We start from the raw sequence: 21,591 nt of genomic DNA on the forward strand, positions 1-21,591 counted from the left end.
AAAGTTATCTTTTAAATTGTTGTTGTTTAATACTGGAGCATGCGAAGAAACTTTGTCAGTATCACTTTTCACAGCAGACTTAGTGTCCCATTGCCACCCTTACTTCTGCACCGCTGCTGGCAACAATGCTGCCTTCAGAGCTGGGCAGCTCAGGGCTCCTACATAAGTATGTTGCGACCCCAGTTTGAGAACCCCTGATGTAGAAGCACAGGGCCTTTGGGAGGCTGGATGTGCTTGGGGGAGGATGGCATTGCATTAGTGAAGGTCTGTTTCTGAAAACCTAGGAAGTCACCCCCATGCAGACAGACAGACTATTTTGAAGACATAAGTGATGCTTACCCTTAGCTTGTACTGGCCCTGCATTTCACTCTGAGACTAACCCATTATGCCATGCTGGGCCTCCCCAGCTCACAAAGGGAAGCTTGGACAAGCCTTAAGGGGATGATGACATTCTTGAATAAAAGACAAAGAGCTGGGCTTGGCTTAGAACAGCCTTTCCTTGCAATAGGGGAGATGGATTCTGGGGCAAACAGCAGAGGCTGTCAGCTCCACGAGCAAGTAGGAACTGGGACACTGCAACTGGCACATAAAGAAACCACTACTAGCCTCCACCCTTTTCCACCTCCACCTCCATTTCCCACCCCATGGTAGCGTAGCTTCGTGTTGCTGGGTCTGCACAAGCACTAGCATCAATCCTTGATTCTCATCTGTTTCTCTTTCTCAAACCAGCTCTGGTCTGACTGTGCCTATCAGCCAGATCTGTTACTAGTGAGGAAACAAGTTCAGATCCACCACACTGGGAGACAACAAAGCCTCTACACTGGGAAGAAGAATGGCCAAGAGGGGCTCACCACCCCAGCAGTGCCAAGGTAGGCTGAGTCGGGACTGCAAGGCTATGGGATTTTCTGCTGGCACAGAAGAAACCTGGTGTTCAATGAACTGGGGCATAATGACCTGCCATTAGAGGGGGCAACCCCCTGTCATTCCATGGGAGAGGAGAACAGTCCATCAGAGGAACAAGGCTGGCAAAACTCCATGAGGTTCTAATCCCCTGTGCAGCATATTCATATGTAGAGGACAGTCGAATCGCCAGCATAAATCGGGGAACTGGGAAATTAGGGATAAAGAAAGCAAGGTATAGTGGTTAAATCAGGGACCTGGGAAGCAGCAGAGCTAGGGGTGCTGAATGGGTTATTAACCAGGAGCTCACAAACAGGTTTGATGGGGTCACACCCATCCATGCTTTCTTTATGGATAAATGGGAGGAGTGCCTTGAAAATATTTTCTGTGGTAACATGGGTCCTAGTATGGAAGAGGCTGGGCACCTGACTGTTCTTAGCTGTACAGATTTGCTGAGTGATGTTGGGCAAGTCATTTCCTCCCTTCCTGTCTCAGTTTCCTCATGTGTAAAAACAGGGATAATAATGGTCCTGACCGCACTCAGGGAGGCAAGAATGTATAGACAAGAGGGTTCATTTGTTAATTCACTGACAAAAAACTTTGTTAACACAGAGTTCAGTGAGATGTTCTCCTGGTGTTATCTGGACCAGTGATCTGCTAGGTCACTCCAATCCTCGACTCTGGGAGCCAGCCTTACCCTGCTCTGCTGTGAGAACCCCCACTCCTGGGCTGGTCACGCACGGCCTGTAGCATAAAGAAAAGGAGTACTTGTGGCACCTTAGAGACTAACCAATTTATTTGAGCATAAGCTTTCGTGAGCTAAAATTGCTTATGCTCAAATAAATTGGTTAGTCTCTAAGGTGCCACAAGTACTCCTTTTCTTTTTGCAAATACAGACTAACACGGCTGTTACTCTGAAACCAGCCTCTAGCATTTTCAGCCTCATAACTATATACATGAAATTACAACCTATAACATTACTATAACAACAATGCTCAGTGCATCATGAGCCTTCTAAAGACACCTGACATGACAAACTTTGCATTGGATACCACACAATCATATTATAAGGATGAACATTGGGGTGCAGGGTGTTCCCCCCGAGGTACAGAGCATCACATTCAGGTTGCTGAGTTTCAGAATGTCAAGTTCAGTGACACTCAACCCTCTGAAACCCAGGAAATGAAGAGTTGAGGTACACACCAACATAACCTTAACTCTGCCCCCTTGGAGCTGGCAAAAGCCGCTGGGAATTACCTGTTTGCCCTACAGCTGCATTCCCTGTTTGAAGTGTAGCTGTACTGAATGGTGGAAGCATTAGTTGGAGCAACTTGACTGAGCTCTGATTGTGATATGAGGAGATCAGGGAGGCCTCTATGGGGGGCTAAGCTCCTCCCACCCTCATGTGTGTGACAAAAGAAAAGAGGCGCATGTGTACCTTAAGGCAGAGGTTCTCAACCTTTTTCTCTCTGAGGCTCCGCCAACAAACTGTAAAAACTCCACGGCCCACCTCTGCCAGAACAACGGGTTTTCTGCATATAAAAGCCAGTGCCAGCATTAGGGGGTAGCAAGCAGGGCAACTGCCCAGGCCCCATGCCACATGGGGCCCCGTGAAGCTACATTGATCAGGCTTCAGATTCAGCCCTGGGTGGCAGGGCTCAGGGCTCCGGGCTTCAGGGCCATGTGATGGGCCTTCAGCTTTCTGCCCTGATCCCCAGCAAATGTAATGCTGGCCCTGCTTGGCAGGCCCCCTGAAACCTGCTCATAGCCCCCCAGGGAGCCGCATACCCCGGGCTGAGAACCTTAAGGGATCCAGTATGCCTCATGTCAGCACGCAATTCTGTAGGTTATGTCAGTAGCAGTGCACAAGGGTCTTCTTGCCATGGGATTGTCAGCAGAGAGGAGGAATATGAGAGTGGTCTGTGGGTTTAATGATGGATAACTGAAAATACAATGTTAGATGGACTCCTGGGAGTACAGGTGAATGGATTGCAAAAGGAAGTGAAGGGGCTGTAAAACTTAACAAGTATGGGGTTGTTTCTGGGGAGGAGGCTTGGCGTTTGAGTGTAGAACAGGTGTAGGTAGCTCCTAATCAGCACTGCTCACATAAACTCAAGTTTTGCCTTAGCAAAGAGAAGGTGCTCGACTCTGTGCTACAGCTGTCATGTGCCCTTATTCCCTGAATGATATGCACTGTCTGCAAAGGCAGAGTACAAATATGGCTGTTATGGACATACTGGTCATCGCTCAAGGAGGGTAGCATTAAGGTTGTGTGGACACAGGCCTCAAAGCCTGTATTTCCTGGTTTTCAGAAGCTTATGCTTCAAATACCTTTATTCTTGAGTTACTGGTTTTGAGAGGTTTGAGTTTTGCTGAACTGTATGTTCTGGAAGGCCTACAGAGCAATCTGAACTCTGTATTAATTATGTTTGTCAGTGAATTTCCTAGTTTTGTTTTTTTTAATAGAAAGAGAAGTGTTTGTTTGTAGGAGTTAGTGGTCATTTAGGTAGTCGTAGTTATCAGGTAGGTTTGTAGTTGGTGTGCTTCTGTGGCTAGGTAATAATTATACCTAGCTCTTATATAGCACTTTTCATCAATAGATCTGAAAGCATTTTACACCATTATCCTATTTTACAGATGAGGAAACTGAGGAACAGAGAGGTGAAGTGACAGGAATAATCCCAGTCCAGTGGTCTCTCCAGTAGGCCATAGTTGCCGTATGAGTCCTAAGTGTTCTGCCCCACTCCCATATGTGTACACTGTTATAGTGCATTGAGGATAATACTCATCCTTTTAAATGTTTGCAGTGTATAGTTGCTGAGGGAAATCACAGATGTGGTCTATATCCTAAATTCTTGAGAGTTTTATTATGTGGTGGTTACAGTAATTTTAAACCCGTGAGAGGAAAGTGGCGTGTTTCTTCTTTACTATCCCTTCCTCCTTCCTTCCCCCATTCTCCGCTCCTCCTGCCCATTCCCATTTATCCCTCTCTCTTCCTGCAACCCCCAACCCCTTTTCCCACCCACTCTTCTGCCTCTAGTTCCTGCTTCCCTCCACCAACCATTCACATATATAATACATTTCCTTTTCAAACATAGTTTGAATGCCTTCTGAATTATCTGATCTGCGCAGATTACATTTCCCCAAAACAATAATAATGATTAAAAAACAAAGTAACAAACCTGGAGAGATGTCAATTTTAGCAAAATGTTTACACTTCATTCTCAGATTTCTGATAAGAGTAGGTTTCAAACTTAAAGTGCCTGCATGTTGGTCAGTTTTCAGTGGCCACACTCCCTGAGGCTATATGAAGGCTAGCAGCTCTCTTGGCTAGTCTTTCTTCATGTGTGCACTGTAATCTGTTCAGCATGTGAGTGTTAGGCTCATGCCTATCTGGTGAGTTTAACTCCTTTTTTTAATATTGTTTTCAATATTGCTTCCCCAAAGGGGCTGTGAATGCCATGCACTAGCTGGGATGAATGTTGATCCTGAGAAACATGTTTTGATCCCCAGGTCTGAGCAAAAAACCAAAAAATGGCAGAATGTGTCAACCTTAAGAAATACTTTTGTGTAGGGGGGTGCTGTATCTTGGGAACCCCATTCTCAAGACCCCAGTTTGGCACAGTGGTTCCACCCTGCGGTCCCTTGAAGCACACCAAGTTACAAGGCAATGCGAGTAAGCATGCAGCTTTTAGAGCATTTGGAAGAATTGTCCTTTAAACAGGAAGGGCTCCTGACCGCGAACAGTGGCGGAGCGCTGGAGACCCTCCCCGGAACTTCGAAGGGCTCCGGCTGCAGTGGCGGGCACGGAGCGGCAGAGATGAGCGGTACAGGAAAGGGGGAAAGCGCTGGTAGCTGGTATGCGTTAGCTGAGAATGGCCGAGCCCCAGCACGGGGGGGTGCACAAGGGGCTTGGAGGTGACAGATGCTCCTGCACACTGCCCGGGGGCGGTGGGGAAACTTGACTATGTGTTTGCTTTAGTGGCCAGCCCCCAGGAGGGGTGGGTAGGGCTAGACCCATGGCGCTGCTGGGGTCTAGTCTCCGCTAAATTCCCTAATCCGTTACTTGTGCATTCATCCTAGCCCATGGGTTCGTGCCTGTCCCTGGTTTTCATCGGGGGGAATGTAGGGCGAGGCCCCCCGCGGGCCCGGGCGGGCGAGAGAGGCAGCCCCAGCCTGGCACTGGCCCAGGCTCTCCGGCAGTGCCGCGGGCAGGGGGCGGAGGGGCAGGCGGGGCTGGGTTTTGGTCTCCACGTGACTCCGCGAAGTTTCGCTGCGAGTTTGACAGAAGTTTGAATCGCGGGTTCGTCCAGCGGCCAGGGCGGAGCGCAGACGGCAGCAGCCGCAGCAGCCGCCGGCGGCGGCCCCGGAGCAGCGCCCCCCGGACAGCCCCCTCCGCGCCTGGGCTGCTCCCCAGCCCTGCTCCCCGCAGCCCAGCGCCCGGCAAGGGTGCGCTCCGCCCGGCGCCGCACGCAGCGGCCAGCCCTGCCCGCAGCCTGGACATGTCCGAGCCCACCGCCGCGGCCGGCCACAAGGAGCCCGGGCAGCAGGTACCGCCCCCTCCCTCTCCCTCTCCCTCTCCTGCCCCTTCTCTGCGCTCCCCCGGCTCCTCCGGGCTTGGCTGACCGTAGCTCCCCGCCCTTGTCTCTCCCCTGCAGGGCCGGCGGCTCTTCGGGCTGCGCTGGGGCCGCCTGGAGGAGCCCCTGGGCTTCGTTAAGGTGCTGCAGTGGGTGAGTTTGCTACAGCGGCTCTTTCTATTTCGGTACCAGTGAGTGACGTTCCTGCAAAGCAAGGCAGCGCCGGCTGGCTGGCTGCGGGGGGGCGGCTCTTTCTGGGGGCGAGTTCTTGGTGAGTGGGGTATGGGGTCGGGTTAGAGGAGGGAAGGAGCTGGGCATGCGGTGCCCCTCCCAGGCAGCCCCTCTGTGTGCAAGGAAGGCCTCCGTTTATGGGGAGGGGTATGGGAACTGGCCTTAGCCCTGCTCACGTTTCACTCGGGGGAGGGGGGGGAAAGCTGGCTGCAGTGGTTTAACCTTTCCAGAGCTCTGATGTTGCACATACCAGGCCCCGGTGGGTCCCTGAGCTCGCTGAACTCTCCTCTTCCGCCTCCCGCGGGAGAGACTGGAGTCCTGCACTTATTTGGACCCCAGTACTTGGGGCTTGAGTGTGTGGGAAGCCTTCCCTCCCTCAGAACAGATCTGTTGTAGAACAGCCTTCTGCCCCCTTCTGATCACCGAATCAGGTGGCAATAGCTGGAGTTGTCTGCTACCGCACTGTTGGAAGCGTGTTCCCAGGGCAAAGTTACCATTGTTTGATAGTCGGAGTCAGTCTCCACTCGGCCTGTGTGCATTGTCCAAAGAGCTTTACGTGCACCGACTCTGCCTGTCTAGGGCAGGATGCTGGGAGCCAGGACTCCTTTAGGTTCTATCCCTACTGACTCTCATGGGACCCTGGGCAAGGCATTTCACCCCCCTGAGCCTCAGCATACCCCTCCATAAAACGAAGATACCCACCCCCCTTCTCAGCAGTGTTTCGCCAAGGCCACTGTGAATGAAACAGGCCATAGAAGAATGTAGCCTTGGTGTTCTGAATAACACCAATTATGATTTCTTATGTTTGCAAAGGTAACTTTAAAAGGCCTTCTGTCTGAATGAGGAACCGCAGCACTAGCTAGCATATCTCATGGCACATCAAGGGTGCTGCATTTGTTTCATGCCTCCATGTGGTGACGGAACTGTTCAGCATGTGTTCATGGTGTGCAGGTCACACTCTTGATCTGCCAGGATCCAGGGAGCCTGTACTTGGTGTATGGTGTGCCATGTATGCAGCATTCAGCTCCTCTGTAGCACTCTTCATCCAGAAATCATGTCACAAAGGTAGGGGAGTGTCATGGCCCCTGTTTTACAGCTGTGAGAGTGAAGCAGACAGGGGAGGTGATTTGCACAAGGTCACTGGCAGGGCTAGGAATAGACACACATTGCTTGTCCCGCCCCACATCCTCACCCACACAGCCTGAGAAGCTGGCTGTGACTCTGTTTACTTTGGGTGCACACCTCTAGGCTGACACCTTCCCAAAGTAGCTCTGGTTTTGGATCCCTCTGTTTTTGGGAGCCTAACTTGAGACACTGGGAGCCGGACTTTCAGAGGTGCTGAGTGTCTGCAGTCCTGACTAAAGTCAATGGGAGCTGCTGGTGCACAGCACCTCTGAAAATTCAACATATCCCAAGTCAAACACCCCAAAAGAGAGGCATCCAAAATCAGTGGACGGTCTCACAAACAGTCTCGCTTAGTCAGACCTGAGAGGTGCTGAGTACCCATTGGAATGGAAAGTGCTTCAGCATGCTGCAGGATCAGGCCCTCCAACCAATAGTAGCAAAAGGGTATAAATCCTGGGGAGGGAAAGAAATGATACAGGGCAGTTCAAAGGGACATAACTAGGAGGGACACTGAACAAAGAAACTTAAGCTGAATGCAGGAAAACCAGGGTAACAAAGGCAAAGATCCTCAAAGGTATTTACACTGTCAGTGGAAGTTAGGAGCCTAAATACCTTGGAGCATCTGGGTCAGAGTTCTTTATGGCATAGAGTCTCAAGTTAAATGGTGGGAGAAACACGCTGGACAAAGTACTTGGGAATATACAGTACAGAACAGTCCCGTGCTGGCTGAGAATGGACGAGGCGACATAAGATGACCTCTGCCCCTGACTGCTGTGATTCTCTGCCTGTTCTGTTCAGGATTTGGTTACATAGATCAGTCCTTTATAGATGAAGTGGGAACCCCTCAGTCTATTCAGCCTACATTTTCATTCTCTCTCTTGTACACACGCAAACAGAGAGTTGTTTTTTCTTCCTGTCGCTTGTGGGAGCCAGAGTTCAGGGTGCATGAACTTAACCAGAGCTGAGTGTTTCTGCATGAGTTACCAGAAAACTATTCAGAAGCCACATTCATCCCCCCCTGCCAGTGGAAGAGAAAGAGAAATTCAACTCAGAACCAAGAACAGGAAATGTCATTTGAGACTCATAACCATTTCCTGCATGGATGAATTACACTCTCATTACAGGGGGGGAGGCAAAGAAAACAAGACATCAGTTTATTGGTCCTGTAATTGAAAACTGATTTTGGTTTAGAGGCATAAAGGCCCCTGAGCATCATCAGTCCCAGAAAGTGAATTAAAAGTTGCTTCAAAGGAAAAAGATCCTACCGGGGGCTCAGGCCCTCAGCTTCACAGTTCTGAGAGAGACATTCAAGTATTGGGCTGCATTTTGCAATGAGTCAGGAATTTTGAGGTTTTTGTGAAAACACAGATTTTTCTTTTAATGAAGTCTCCGCTTCTGCCCACGCCACCTGCCCAAATGTCTCCGCATCAGCCGTTCTGGAAACACCAGCTTCTTAGGGAGGTTTCTGAACTGCTGATTCCGGGCTTTAGGGGGACAGGTGGCCCTGCTGCAAAATTCTTCCAAAGATACCAAGGAGCCTGCTCACCCATCCACATGGGCAGGTAATCCCCACTGAGGCCAATGGGGCAGGGGCGGGGAAGAAGCGTGTGCAGCTCTAGGTCTCGTGGGACACCATCCAGGTCCCTTATCTGCCTGTGGCAGTTCCCTTCCACACACCCCCATCCATTGTGCACCTCCCTCTGCCAAGTGAGGGCGGAGAGCCTCACGGAGTGCACACAAGCTGGCCAGCTCACCAGGGGTTAGTGAGCGATGTGGGGAAGGGAGCCAGTAAGAAGAGATCTCTGGTATGGCGCCTGGCCAGCCTGTGTTGCTGGCACAGATGGGCAGGGATGGAACAGAGGAGCTCAGCAGGGAGGAGGAATCCCTGAGAGCGTGGGCTGTCTATCAGCTGCGCTGGACGGTTACTAGTGCTGTCAGCTGTTCGGTGGTGGGGATTAGGCCCCATGGAGCCCCGACAGGAAGCGCTGGGGTGACAGGTCTCTGGAATGGGGAAGCTTAATGAGCCAGCAACGTGCTCACTGCCTTGTGTGCTCAGGTGTCCTGGTGCCGTGCTGCAGTCAGTGGGGGCTGTCTGCCCGTGCGGCTCAGTGTATCCTTTGTGAGCAGAGCCCCGGGTGCCATGGTGTGCCCCAGGGGGAGGCATCGGCCCCATTGTCTCCAGCACTGGGGCAGCTCTTGCTGTCTTTAAGCCATGATGCCTGTGTCAGTCTCTGCAGTTATTCTCTGCCCTTACAATTGGTTTCTTAGCTGCTAGTAGTTGGAGGAGGGTGTGGAGCAAAGCAGACATGGATCCTGTGTAAATACCTCTGCCAACCTTGCATGTTGTCCGTTAGGGTATCTTCCTTTGCTGACCCCCCTCAGCCCCAGAGCCTGCAAAAGGCCTTGTTAGAAAGGAGAGTTATGGGAGTCATCCTAGCAGTGCTGCTGTTCCCTTCCCTGGCTGGTGCAGATGGGAGGTGGTGGTGTCTGTTAGAGCAGGGTCAGTGAGTTAAGACACTGGGGTTCTATTCCCAGCACTGCTATTACCTGCCTTCGTGCCCCTGGACAAGTCACTTCCCTGCTCTGGGCCTTATCTCTGCCTTCAGTAGGAATCAATGGGCCAGCTCCACAGTTGCTGTAAACTGGTGTAGCTCTGCTGAAGTCAGAGCACCAGTCTGGGGGTACATACCAGTGACGGGGAACGTGCATCCGGAGAGAGGTTGTAGTCTCTGATCGCACCTCTTTGTCCCAGCACATTGGTCCCAGCAAAAGTGTCTGGCTCTCTCTGAGGAAGGTATGTGCTTAGTTTGTTTGCAACATAGCAAGCAGAATCCCAACCAACCGAACTGGGAAGAGAGGCTGGCTCAGAGGATTGCTGGGATCTAGAGAACTTTCACTGCTAGGCTGCCAGCTTGGCCAGCTCCCGGTCAGGAGAGCAGTGAGTGAGAGCTCTGGCGATGACTCTCCACTGGTGGTCTCAGTCCAGTTCCATATCACAAAACCTCTATCCCAGTTGGCACTGACTGGCCCCCTTACTCGGCCGTAGCCAAAATAGACTACGGAGACGGCTTCCGTCTCTCTCTGGGTCACAGCACTGCCTGGTCTTCTGTGAGGAAGAGATTGACTCCAGCTCCGCTTCTTCCTCCCCTTGCCCTGCTGCTCAGGGAAGTGCTCTAAGAGCGGTTGCTTGGGAGACAGGGGTGATCTGGAGCCCTGGGTTCTGTTTCTCCATGTTCTGCTTGTGTCGGCCTGTTCTGATTTCTTGTTACAAACGTCATCACTCAAGGAAAAGACCTTGCTGATTGGGTTTTCTGCTGGGTCCTTGCACCAGGTAACAGGGATGTCATATGACCATGGCACTACATTGCAACTGCTGAGGATGTTGCCTTGATTATGATGTGTGGATGCGCAACTGTTATATTGTGTTGCCCCAACTAAACTCAGGACTATTTACCTGTGATCACCGGGGCTATCTTGTAAATTTCAGGAGGCATGATGAGCCCAGAAGAGCTACCTGCTAGCGCCTGTTGCCAGTTCACTGTCACCAGCTGGAGTCCCCCTGACTTCAAAACCTTTTGCTTTTCTCTTCCAGCTCTTTGCCATTTTTGCCTTCGGCTCCTGTGGCTCTTTCAGTGGGGAGACAGGGGCTACCGTAAAATGCAATGATGACCTGAAAGAGATGACCGCCATCTCTGTCCAGTTCGGATACCCTTTCAGGTAATGTGGGACCTTGCTGGACACTAACCCAGAGGATGCTTCCTCTCCAGACTTACATGCCACTGGAGATGGTAATTAATCCATCAGAATAGACAGACTGGCCTGACACCAATGCTTGACTCAATGGAGAGATGTCTGTGAAGGGACCAGAACCCATATCCTACCCCCAGCTTCCCAGATGAGTGCTCTTCCCAAACCAGTACACTCTGACTTGCTTTTACTACCGTTTTAAAAAATAGAAATACTTTCTGAGGCAATATATAGTTAATCTGTGTAACTCACTGCTGTAGGATAGTGCTGCTAGAACAGGACTCTCACTGCAGGTTTTTCTTTCATTTTAATGGTACCTAAACAGAGTTGAAGGATGGCTGTTTAACTGCCCCTGTTGAAAAATGACTCCCATTTGGGCTCTCCTTGGGGTTTTGGAAACCCCTTCTGCAATGGGTGTGGGCAAAGGGAGGGGAGAGGGCAGGCTGGTATAGGTCTTAATTACCCAAAACTTACTGCAAATAGGAAGCTGTGAGGGAACGGATCCAAAGAAATGGCCTTTGGATGCCTGAAGAGTGGGGGCAAGTGGGCACAGATGGACACTGCCTGATCCCATGGTGTGGCAGGGAAGTTGGTTCCTATGCCAGCTTAATTGCAAAGAGAACAAGGCATTTTTTAAATAAACAAGTGGGGAGAGCCAGCGAGAGGAGCTGCCAGCCTTCCCCTCCATGCTCTGCTGAAGCCCTTTCTATGCAAGGCTCCTATGGCCACTGAAGCCCCGTAACTCAGATCCTCAATTGGTGTGAATCAGTTTATCTCCGTTGAAGTTAGTAGAGCTGCATCCTTTGACATCAGCATGTCTTAGCCCTGCTCTGAGGAGTAAATGGTGCCAGCAGCAGTTGCCTTGTCTCCCTAGGGCTCCCAGCATTTCTGCCGCCGGTGGAGCTGAGCTGGGCTTAGCAATGTTCGAAAACTCCCTTTGTGGACAGATCTGTTCTGACCCCTTTAGCTCTCCGTCCAAGAGAGCATTTCAAACACAGACCCCAGAGCATAGGGAGCCCTTTGCCCAAGACAAGCTAGGGAGGCTGTATGACTGAGGTGAAACCTTTTGGACATCTTCAGGCTGCATTATATGGGTGAATGCATGAATAGCCCCGGTGTCAGTTCCCACAAGAGAGGAATTTGTGCCACTATTATCTGAGGCAAATAGCATAGCAAAGCTTCAAAGCATGACTAGGTATTTGTATGAATAAGAGCAGCACCTTCAGTTGTAGTAGCTCTGATAATACTGGAAGGGCTTTTAGTCCTCATGGTTCAGGGCATATGCTGATCACCAGCTGGGTCAGGAAGAAATTCATCTTCCCCCTGCCCTGCCCCCCAGTACGGCATTTAAAACCAGGTATTTTTCTTAAAGCATCTTGCACTGGTCACTATTAAGAGATGAGATGCTGGTCTAGATAGATAAACCATTGATCTGTTCAGTCAAGCAGTTTCTCTGCTCAATTCTCTGTAGGTTGGAGGGCTCAGAGATCCTTTTAATCAGCTAATGTGGGTGTATGGAGAAAACCATCATAATTCAGAGGTGACTACTTTAACTCCTTGTAGCTCACAGGTGTCAATGTCACAGCTGTGAATTCTGCGTGCTATGCTATGGGCTGGCTGCACGCCTGACTCTCTCTCTGGTGTCTCTGAATGAGCCCCTTCAGGAGTCAGGCCTCATGCTTTTACTTCCCGGGGGGTGGAATCACATGATTCTCTCACTCTTAGACTGGACCCTGTGCTTCAGCATCTTGTGTATCTACCGTACTTACCCTGACAGGTCCGAGTGGGTTCAGCACCAGTGGGTCATCCCTTCGGGAACCTGTGAGCAGTGGTTTGTACAAATAACCAGAGAGCCTTCTTACACCAAAGCATTGTTCAGCCTTGACTGTAGGAGCCAGGCATAACATGAGAGAGGGATTAAACAAGAAACCGTCTGCACTCAGCTGCGATGGATCTGTTATACTCCCATCGTACTTTGCATCAGCACCTGCTGTGGGCTCATGTGTGGGCACACCCCCTAGGAAGCCTAGAAGGCCTGATTTCTTCAATTCCCCCAAATGGGGTCTGTGTCTGTCTGCCCCTCCCTAACAAGGCGGAGAGAGACTTTTTAACTGTTTGGTTTCTGTTTCATTGGTTGGCTCCCCGTACTGGCAGAACAAGTCTTGTAACTTGGCTGGAGCCTGGAAATAGCAACTTCACAGCGAACAGCTCAGGCATCCTCTTGTAATGACTGGCTGGTTGCTTATCTGTAGCCATTGTGTTGCCTTGCTACCTTTTCCTAGTCAGTCCAATTAAACTAAACCAATTCGTACAGAGACAACAACCCACCATAGCCAACAACCAGGTCACATACACATACATCCGTCACCCCCATTCCTGACCGCTGCTGAGGTCAGGAGGCAGGTTGCTGCAGACTTCAGCTCATGTTTCAGGTATAGGCCATTGCTGGAAGCAGGGTACTGGCATTGATGAGCCAATGGTCTGTTCCATTATGGCCAGCATTCGTTAATCCCTCAGCCACCCCAAAGCCAGAAAGGTTTGTCAAGCAGTAAGGAAGTCAAAGTGAGCACGGAATAGCCCCGTTTGTTACGGATCAGCAAAAAGGCCTCTTGGGTGAGCAGAAAAGAGGCCAGAATTAGATTGAAATCCAGCCTGTGAAGCTAAAATTATGAAAAGTGTGAACATGTCTATATCTATCCACACATCTCGGCCTGCCTGCCAACATTTGACAGCTATAAATAGAGGCACACCTCTGATCTCCACTGACTAGGAGCACTGCTAGGAGGCTCAGAGAGGGGAGAAATGGAGAACTGTGCTACTGAAATAACAGTGATTGTCCCAGCTCAATAGGGACAGTTGGCAGGAAGGCCTTGGGCGTACCTCAGTTCCTCCTTAACAAGTGCTCTCACCATCAGAGCTCCTTTAGAGACCTCCAACATATGCAAGACTCCTGCCCAGTTCCCTACACAAGATGGAAGAGTATAGCTCTCATCCCAGGCTGCTAAGGGCGCGTCACCAAACTCACACCCTGAGATGATGAACACAGGGAGAGTTTTAAGCATCTAGTGAACTTGTCCCCCATTTGATGGTCCCTGTTTGCTTGATACATTTCACCAAATGGAAAGCAGGCTGCTCTGTTTCACTGTGCAGGTCAGGTCCTCATCCTACATCCTGAAATACACGGGCCGAGCTCAGTGGAGCGTTTTCCATTTAGACCTGCTCTGACCTGGCCCTCACTTTCTGCTCAGTTTCCAGCTGTAGTTCTGGGGTACTAGCCTGGTGCTGTTGTATTCAGCTGCATGAGAGTGCGGGGGAAAGTCAGGTCAAAGAGAAAATCCCTCTTTTCCTTTAAAGTCAAATTCAGTGGGAGGGGTGATTGGGCCAGAAAGTTTTTCACCCTTCGGTCGCTGTGTCATATTCAGCGTCGGAAGGTGGTGACGGAAAGTTACCTGTTTTTGTATGGGGCTTGACTGCCACGGACAAAGGAGAGCTCCCTGCCCCGGGCACGGTGCAGTCTTATCTGCGCGTACAGAATTGGAATGCTGGTGCCATCTGATGGCTCTTAGCAGCCTCTGTGAAATGAGTGGGTGGGTGTCATACCGGAACTGAAGTGACAAGTCACAAAATCCTTTCTAAAAAAGAAAAGGAGTACTTGTGGCACCTTAGAGACTAACAAATTTATTTGAGCATAAGCTTTCGTGAGCTACAGCTTACTTCATCTGCATCATCCGATGAAGTGAGCTGTAGCTCACGAAAGCTTATGCTCTAATAAATTTGTTAGTCCTCCTTTTCTTTTTGCGGATACAGACTAACACGGCTGCTACTCTAAAATCCTTTCTGTTACTGGCATGAATCAGCCCCACTGCTGGCAGCCTTAGCAGAGAGGTGGTTGAATACCATGGTGATGGTCAATCTTATGGAAACCCAGATAGACAGAGTGGCCAAGGACTGACTGCTGTGGAATCTGAACTCACTCCTACAGTGTGTCTACACTAGCAAATCATCAAGGGGTAGTGCTGCTCCAGTGTAAGAGCAAGTGTAGACCGGACACCAGCATTTATACAGCCAGGGGCAGGGCTACTGGTGTAGATCAAGCCGTAGAGGGGATGAGGCCTGTTGGCAGGCTGCAGTGTAGGGACCTTACCCTGCCACTGCCCGTACTGTCCTTGCTCTGTGGATAACTCCCGCCCATGACCCCACAGCCCCAAGACCACACTGTCAACCTCCTGCAGAGGCAGGCCAAGCCAGCCGTCCATCTGTCCAGGAGGAGGAAGCAGGACAGTGCTCCTCGTTAGATGCATTTCCCTTCTCTGTGACTGTGGGGCCTTTTCCCAGGCCCTTGTCCGTTCATGCAGCCAGGCAGGGTTCCTGTGGGTGCCATCCTCTAGCTCCTTGGACTCCTCTGGGCAGCAGCTGCTCTGCGGGGTTCTCTGCTCAGTGTCCCCCTCTGCATCACTGGTTTTATCCCATGACCTGCACCTCCCAATCCTGTTCTCTTGTCCCCCATACTCAGTCCACCATATCTGGATTCCATGGCCCCTCCCGTATCTGAGGGGATGGGCCTTTCAAGGCTCCGCCCACCAATCCCAGCCTTCAGACAGGCTGGCTCCTCTTACCCAAGAGGGTGGATGTAGATCTCACCCCGTTCTCTCTCCTGCACTGCGCCTTCCTCCCTGCTAAATGTGTCTCTCTCCCACCCCTTTCTCTGTGGGCAGGTTATCCAGGATTCCCTTTGAGATGCCTGTCTGCGACGGCAATGCCACTAAAAGGACTTTGCATCTCATGGGGGACTTCTCGGCCCCCTCCGAGTTCTTCGTGACCCTGGGAGTCTTCTCCTTCCTCTACAGCATGGCAGCCCTGGTGATCTACCTGCGATTTCACTCCCTTTACACAGAGAACAAGAGGCTTCCCTTTGCGGTGAGATCCCTGCCTTAGCCCCCTGGGCTGGGGTTTGTTTGGTGGCTCTTACAGCTGTGGGGCTTGCGCTAAAGAACCTGTGGCACAGGGCTGGGAGTTAGGTCTCCTGGATCTGATTTCTGGCTCCGCCACTGACTCATTATGGGACCTTGGGCAAGTTACTTCCCATTTCTTGGGAGGGGAAGTCAGAGGAGGCAGAGCTGAGCATCTGAGGGCTTCCCCCACCATTGAGCCATCATTCTGTCCCTGCACCCCTTTCCAAGATGGGAGTTCTCTCCCTGTGGTGCTGTCACGCTGGCAACGTGAGGAGAGACAGAGCTGACCCATAGCAGGCACTGTCCCCCTAATCCCGGCCAGGGTCAGCAGTCAAGTGATTAAGCCTTCAGCTCTGGGTGCTCAGGGTGAAGGCTGAAGGCTGTTTCAGAGCCGGGGCTCACAGATGAAGGCTGAAGGCCCCACACTGGGATGTAGCAGGATGTCTGTTTGGTGCCTGGGGCTTCAGGTCAAGAAAGGGAGGCGTTAGATGCAGGCAGCAAGGGCAGACTGAAGCTGTGCAGTGCAAGCCGGGTGGTCCTAAACTCCTTTGCTTATCAAAGAACAGGGGAGTCGCATACATTGGGGTGAGGGGTTGGAACACTAGTGGGACCCTCCAGGGAATTTAGGGGCCTTTCTGGAGCATTGGGCCTAGATCTTTTGGAGTCTGCCTTAGTCCACCAGCCGGTGGGGCTGGGGCGGGGCTGGGGGGCTGGTCCCTGGCAGGTGGTGTTGGGAGGCGGTATAGGCCAGGTGGGCTGGAGGTCCTGGAGCTTGACGAGCATTCCCATCTCCATGCCTGGGGCTGGGGAGAGTGAGAGGAGCCCTGCTGTGCACCACACTGGAGCCAGCATGACGTTTCCTTCCCGCCCCCCAGGATTTCTGCGTGAGCGTCTCCTTCACCTTCTTCTGGCTGGTGGCGGCTGCAGCCTGGGGCAAAGGCCTATCAGACGTGAAGGGGGCCACACGGCCATCCAGTCTCATCGCCGCCATGTCCGTGTGCCATCTCAAACAGGCCGTGTGCAACGCTGGGGCCACGCCGGCCATGGGGCTGGCCAACATCTCCGTGGTAAGAGCCCACGGCCAAGCCAGCGCCACAGCTGCGCACAAGCAAAGGGGGCAGGGGACCCATTCGGCCAGATTTACACCTGGCGTGAATGCGCCATGTTCCGTTGAAATGAACGGCCCATTTACACCAGCTCAGGATCTGGCCCACAAGCTGCAATGTCTGTGACCACAAAACTGGAGTAGAGCGCTGGTGGAGACGCCTCTTGGGCTGTGCCATGCCCTGGATGGGGGTAGGGGGGTTATCAGCACTGGGGTTTCATCCAGGGACCATGAGCTGCTAGCACCCGGCTTTGTTAGTCAGAGATGGACCGGGCCCATCGACCTCTGTACGTGGACTGTCTGCGCCTGGGGGAGATGGCCATGTGGTGCTGTCGTTTAACCAGTGCGCCAAGGGCAGTCAGGGTGCCAGGAACTGCTCAGACACCCTGGTGTAAATGGCGCACTGGGTGCTGTCTCTGTACTAAGTGCATTGCCCCGAGAGGCAGTCACGGGCAGTGGATGTGTGCGCTCTGAGTGACTTAGCTACTTCTTCAGCACCAGAACGGGGTGCAGGCAGCAGTTGAGGGGATTTTGCCAAGTCTGCTTGGCCTCTAGGCCTGGGGAGCTAAGGGCGGTTCTCCGTTGCCTGTAGCAGTTGGCAGCCTTATATCCTTTGAGCCCCCCGCTACCCGGGGGGCCATGCAGCAGAGCGCCGAGCCATCCTGATTCCACCCGGGAGCGGGGTGTGCACAGCTGGACGCACGCACGCGCCTGAGGCTGGCAGGTCTTGCTGCGAGTTCGCTGATGGTAATTGTGCCCTTTGCTCTCTCTGACTCTCCCCTAGCTCTTTGGCTTTATCAATTTTATCCTGTGGGCTGGAAACTGCTGGTTTGTGTTTAAAGAGACCTCATGGCACGTGCAGGCCACTAACAAGGAGAACTCTGCTGAACAGGGAGCCATCGACAAGCAATAAAGACCCTCTCTGCCCGCCCGCCCCCCCCCCCCCCCAAGACCTCCTCCAACCCTGGACAGCCGGTACCTTGTCACATACACGCCTTCGTCCCAGTGCTGTGGGACCGTGGCCTGTGCAAGCTCCATCGTCGTGTTGGCATCCCTCCTGAGCATTCTGGGATGCCCACCTTTGAGTGACTGGCAGGCGGGAGTCCTCGCTCGGTCCCAGGTATACGTAACTTGTTGCAGACTCCGAGGGGCTATTACACAACTCGTGGTTCTGGTAGCAGGGTTTATTATTTTTGTTAATATGTGTAATTTATTTGTTTCTGCGTTCCTGGCCCCCCAGCCTGCGGCTGTGTGGAATTGCTCTTCACAGCTGCTGTGATGAGCCTAAACCAATCAGGAGTTTAGATGCCACAGGAGGGGGTGCGGAGTCACTTGTGGGTGAGAGTGGATGCACTGGGGAGACCTAAGACTGGGGCACTACAGGACCACAGAACACCCACTACTGCCCAAGCATGGAAAGGCAGAGGCTGTGTCATACCTATCCCCTACTTGACTAGGAACAAAGGAGACAGACAAGAGGCCGAAAGGGAAGGTGGAGAATATGCTGTTTCTTGCTCCTGGGAGGAGAAGGCTGGTATATTTCTCCTCTTCCCTTCTGCCTGCAGCATTGTGTCTCCTGGAGGAAGCTGATGGTGGGTTTTCAGATGTTCTTGAACTCCAGTTTGGCTCAGAGGGAGACCATGCATTAGGCCAGATAATCTAGTGTAGCAGCAGCTTGATAGAGGGGGTGTGATCCTGCCCTTGCCAGACAGTGCTCTAGGAGGGCTTTCCCATCTCGGATCTCACCCAGGGGCAGCACGGGGGGTAGGAGGTTCCTTACTCAGATCTCCAGCTTGTTCCACTTCCCGAGGCAGCCCTTTTAGCAGCTCTTGGTGCTTGTCCCCTCCCTGTCCTACAGCTGAGGAGCAGCCCCAGATTCCTCTGAAACCTCCTTATAAAACTTCTGAGTGTGCGTGAGTGTCTGCTCCAATGGCTCCCTATGGGGCAGCAGCAGGTGACTGACCCTCTCTGGTGCCCTGAGCCAGAGAGCTTTGCTTGGCTTCTAGGAGCCTTTTCTCGTAGCCGGAGGATCCGCTGGCCTAGTTCATGACCCTAGACCCCAGGCGGAAGGACCCAGAGCTGTGCTGTGCTGACATGGGCACAAGCGGAAGGGAAGCTTTGAACAAACCGAGTGTTTAGATCATGATGAGTGTCCATGTCTGCAGTAGTAATACCGTCCCCTTACCCCACTGGCACTACGCTAGCCGCTCCTACTAGTCCTGTCCCTGGAGCCCAGCAACACCGATTGGTCACGCAACCCCTGAGCAGTCCTGTCATCCCACCGGCCGCTGGGGCACGAGGCAGCTGGCCCCAAGCCTGTTGGCATTGTAACAGCTGACCCCACAAGGGGCTCTGTGCTCCCGGAGCCGCAGGACAGAATGGTAGCTTAGCATCCCTGGTCCCAAAGACAGCCCTGCTTTGTTCACGGAGAAGGGGCTTGTTCAGCAGCTGCTTTAGTGCGCTGAACTCTGTAAACCCCTCTGAGCTTCAGGGCATTGCTCTGCTGTGAAGGGGTTGCTGCCTTTCCTAGAAACAGGCGAGAGCTTTGGTTCAAGGGCCTGGGGAATCCAGGCTCCACGCTGACTCTTCGGGTCTTACTCTCTCCCTTTCCTCTCCCTGCCCTCCACGATGGGGGTGCCTCCTTTCTGCTAAAGGAGAGACGGATATTAATGGTGCTTTGTTAGCTGGGGACCGTCTGTTCAGCAAAGACCCAATTGCTGCATATTTTGTACATTTCCCCTCCACCTCTCGCCCCTCCACGGCAGCCAGGCTCTGGCCAGTTGTAGGGAGCCCTGTGGTGTCTCTGCCCCAGAACCACAGGGGACTGAGTCCCACAGGGCTGTGATGCCCAGTTCCCTGCAGCACAGCCCCAGTGCTACATGCTGTGGTCCTCTTACGGTGGCCCTGGGATGCCCTGCAGGACAAAAGAATCGACCAATCTGTTGCTGGAGGGCTTCCCCCTCCCCACCCAGGCTTCCAGTCCAGCCGGCTCTGGGCCGACTTCTCCAGTTCTTGAGTTCCTAGAGGTATAAACCCTCATGTTTCTGGGCATAAGCCACCACTAGCTGCCAAGGGTCAGGAAGAAGCTTCCCTTGTGGCCAGGCTATTCCATAATTGTCCAGTATGGGTTTTCTTGCACCTTCCTCTTAAGCAGCTGATGCTGGAGACCAGATCCCAGACTAGGCGGGCCACTGGTCTGATGTGGAACGGCAATTCCTACGCTCCCATGGTGGTTTTGAGGGTACCAGGACAACCAACCCACCGAACTGCCACCGCTGCATTTGGTTCCTTCTGCTTTGCCTGCGTCCCTGTTTGCTAATCTGGGGGGATAGTCAAAGCCGATCCCCAGCTGCCAGGCTCCGTTACAGTCAGGAAGTGACGCTGCTTTACGCTAGCTGAGGGTCTGGCCTCTTTGTGGATAAGCCATCGCAGGGACCTGTGCTGCTCAGATCTTCCAAGAGTCCAGCGGCCAACTGAGCTGGCCCCCATCCTTGCCACAGCGGGAGGGTGGAATGGCCGGGTCTTTATTTTGCTTATCTGTGATTAGTAATAATGGCTCCAGAACCTGCGGGGAAGGAGAGGGCACTTCTCTGCATTTTGTAACCTCCGCCCTCATGGGGAAGCGGGGGCTGGGAACCGTTTCTACTGTGAGGCGTGCTGTGTTCTGCCTGTATTTATTTATTTGAAAGGGGAGAGAGAAAATAATACCTTTCTTTTTGCTTTGGTGCTAAGGTGGCACCTGCCCCTTTGCCCAGCACCAGGAGCAGCTCCTATGCCAGCCTGCAGCCCTCCCTCATGAATACCCCCCCAGCTCAGGCGGTAGGCTCCAGGCCAGGGACTTCTCCTCATTGGACCCTGCCCCGTGACAGAGATCCTAGAGGAGGGGGCTCCTGGGGCTAGGCAGAGGGGGAGGGACCAACCTTAGCTGGTGCTGACTTTGTGTTTTCCTGGAGAATCTCTTGGCTGTGGGTGGAGGCAGGCCTGGTGCCAGCAAAGGGCCCTGAATGTGTGTGACTCTGCAGGGAGCGGGGGCAGGGGGGAGGCAATTGCTTTTTAGCCCTTTTGGCCACTGTTAAAGCAACTGATTGCAGCAGGAGTTGAGAAGGGGGCAGTGGCCCAATCCCGCGCTCTGCTGTGTGCGCTTGGCACTGCCTGGCTGCTTCGGCCTCCCCAGCCCTGGATTACATTGCATGGTTTTCTGGTGCTTGTTGTTATGACTGAATAAAAAGTGCTGCGAGGGTTTGTTACCACAAGGTGCTGCTCCGGGCCGGTTTCCTTTGCATTCCCCACCCTTCTCCAACAGTCACTCTCTACCCTGCTTCCTCCCGGTCCATGGGGCTCCTACAGCTGTCACACCTGCAACCTGTGGTGGGCCTCCTCCTCAAGGGGCTAGTCTAGCTAGATAACATCCTACTGTTACTGCCAGCAGATGCTCCCCTCGCTGAAGAGGTGCAGGCCTGTGCTGTTGGATCTGAGAGTCCTGGATGATAGCCTGTGCCCCCCGTGTCTCCCAGAGTGGGCTGGAACGCAGTGGCCATACGTGTGATGGGCCCTGCACTACTCCAGGGAAGGGGTGGGTATGCTGCCTGGCTGGCTGCCTCCCCTGCCCCAAGGGAACAAGCCTGCACTTACCTCCAGGGCAGGTGATTAGGTGACCTAAGACAGCTTTGCTATTTGTTGCAGCAGTGTCATCTCTGACCAGTGTCTCCCCGCCGACTCCACCACCTGTTCCATTGCCCGCAGCATCCAGGCAGGGAGGGCATATCGTACGCAGCCATAGCCACCCATATGCCAGAGTCGCACCATCCCCACTGACCTGGCCTGGGCATACACTGCCATCTCACCCACCACAACATGCCCCACGGATCAAAGGGGGAGAGCCCTTGCTTTGATTATGTCTGACCGATCATGTTAGCAGAGCCATACAACTAGGAACTCCCCAGAAAGGGAAAAT

General features: G+C 52.7%; 1 protein-coding gene across 2 annotated transcripts; it reads left to right on the plus strand.

Annotated features, from left to right (window-relative positions):
- The first annotated feature begins 4,734 nt into the window (after positions 1-4,734).
- SYPL2 (synaptophysin like 2) lies at positions 4,735-20,890 on the plus strand. 2 transcript variants are annotated; one of them, XR_006286890.1, is made up of 7 exons: positions 4,735-5,450; positions 5,559-5,630; positions 10,426-10,550; positions 15,296-15,497; positions 16,408-16,599; positions 17,422-20,411; positions 20,468-20,890. XR_006286890.1 is itself a non-coding variant. In XM_007067546.4 (6 exons), the coding sequence occupies exons 1-6, from the start codon at positions 5,403-5,405 to the stop codon at positions 17,548-17,550; spliced, it is 768 nt and encodes a 255-aa protein (XP_007067608.2). In that variant the 5' UTR covers positions 4,735-5,402; the 3' UTR covers positions 17,551-20,890. The 2 variants fall into 2 exon arrangements, 1 of the variants encoding a protein (XP_007067608.2); XM_007067546.4 differs by having other exon boundaries at positions 17,422-20,890.
- Positions 20,891-21,591: the final 701 nt, after the last annotated feature.

This window comes from Chelonia mydas, chromosome 21, assembly GCF_015237465.2.
Source record: "Chelonia mydas isolate rCheMyd1 chromosome 21, rCheMyd1.pri.v2, whole genome shotgun sequence".
Classification (NCBI taxonomy): domain Eukaryota; kingdom Metazoa; phylum Chordata; order Testudines; family Cheloniidae; genus Chelonia; species Chelonia mydas.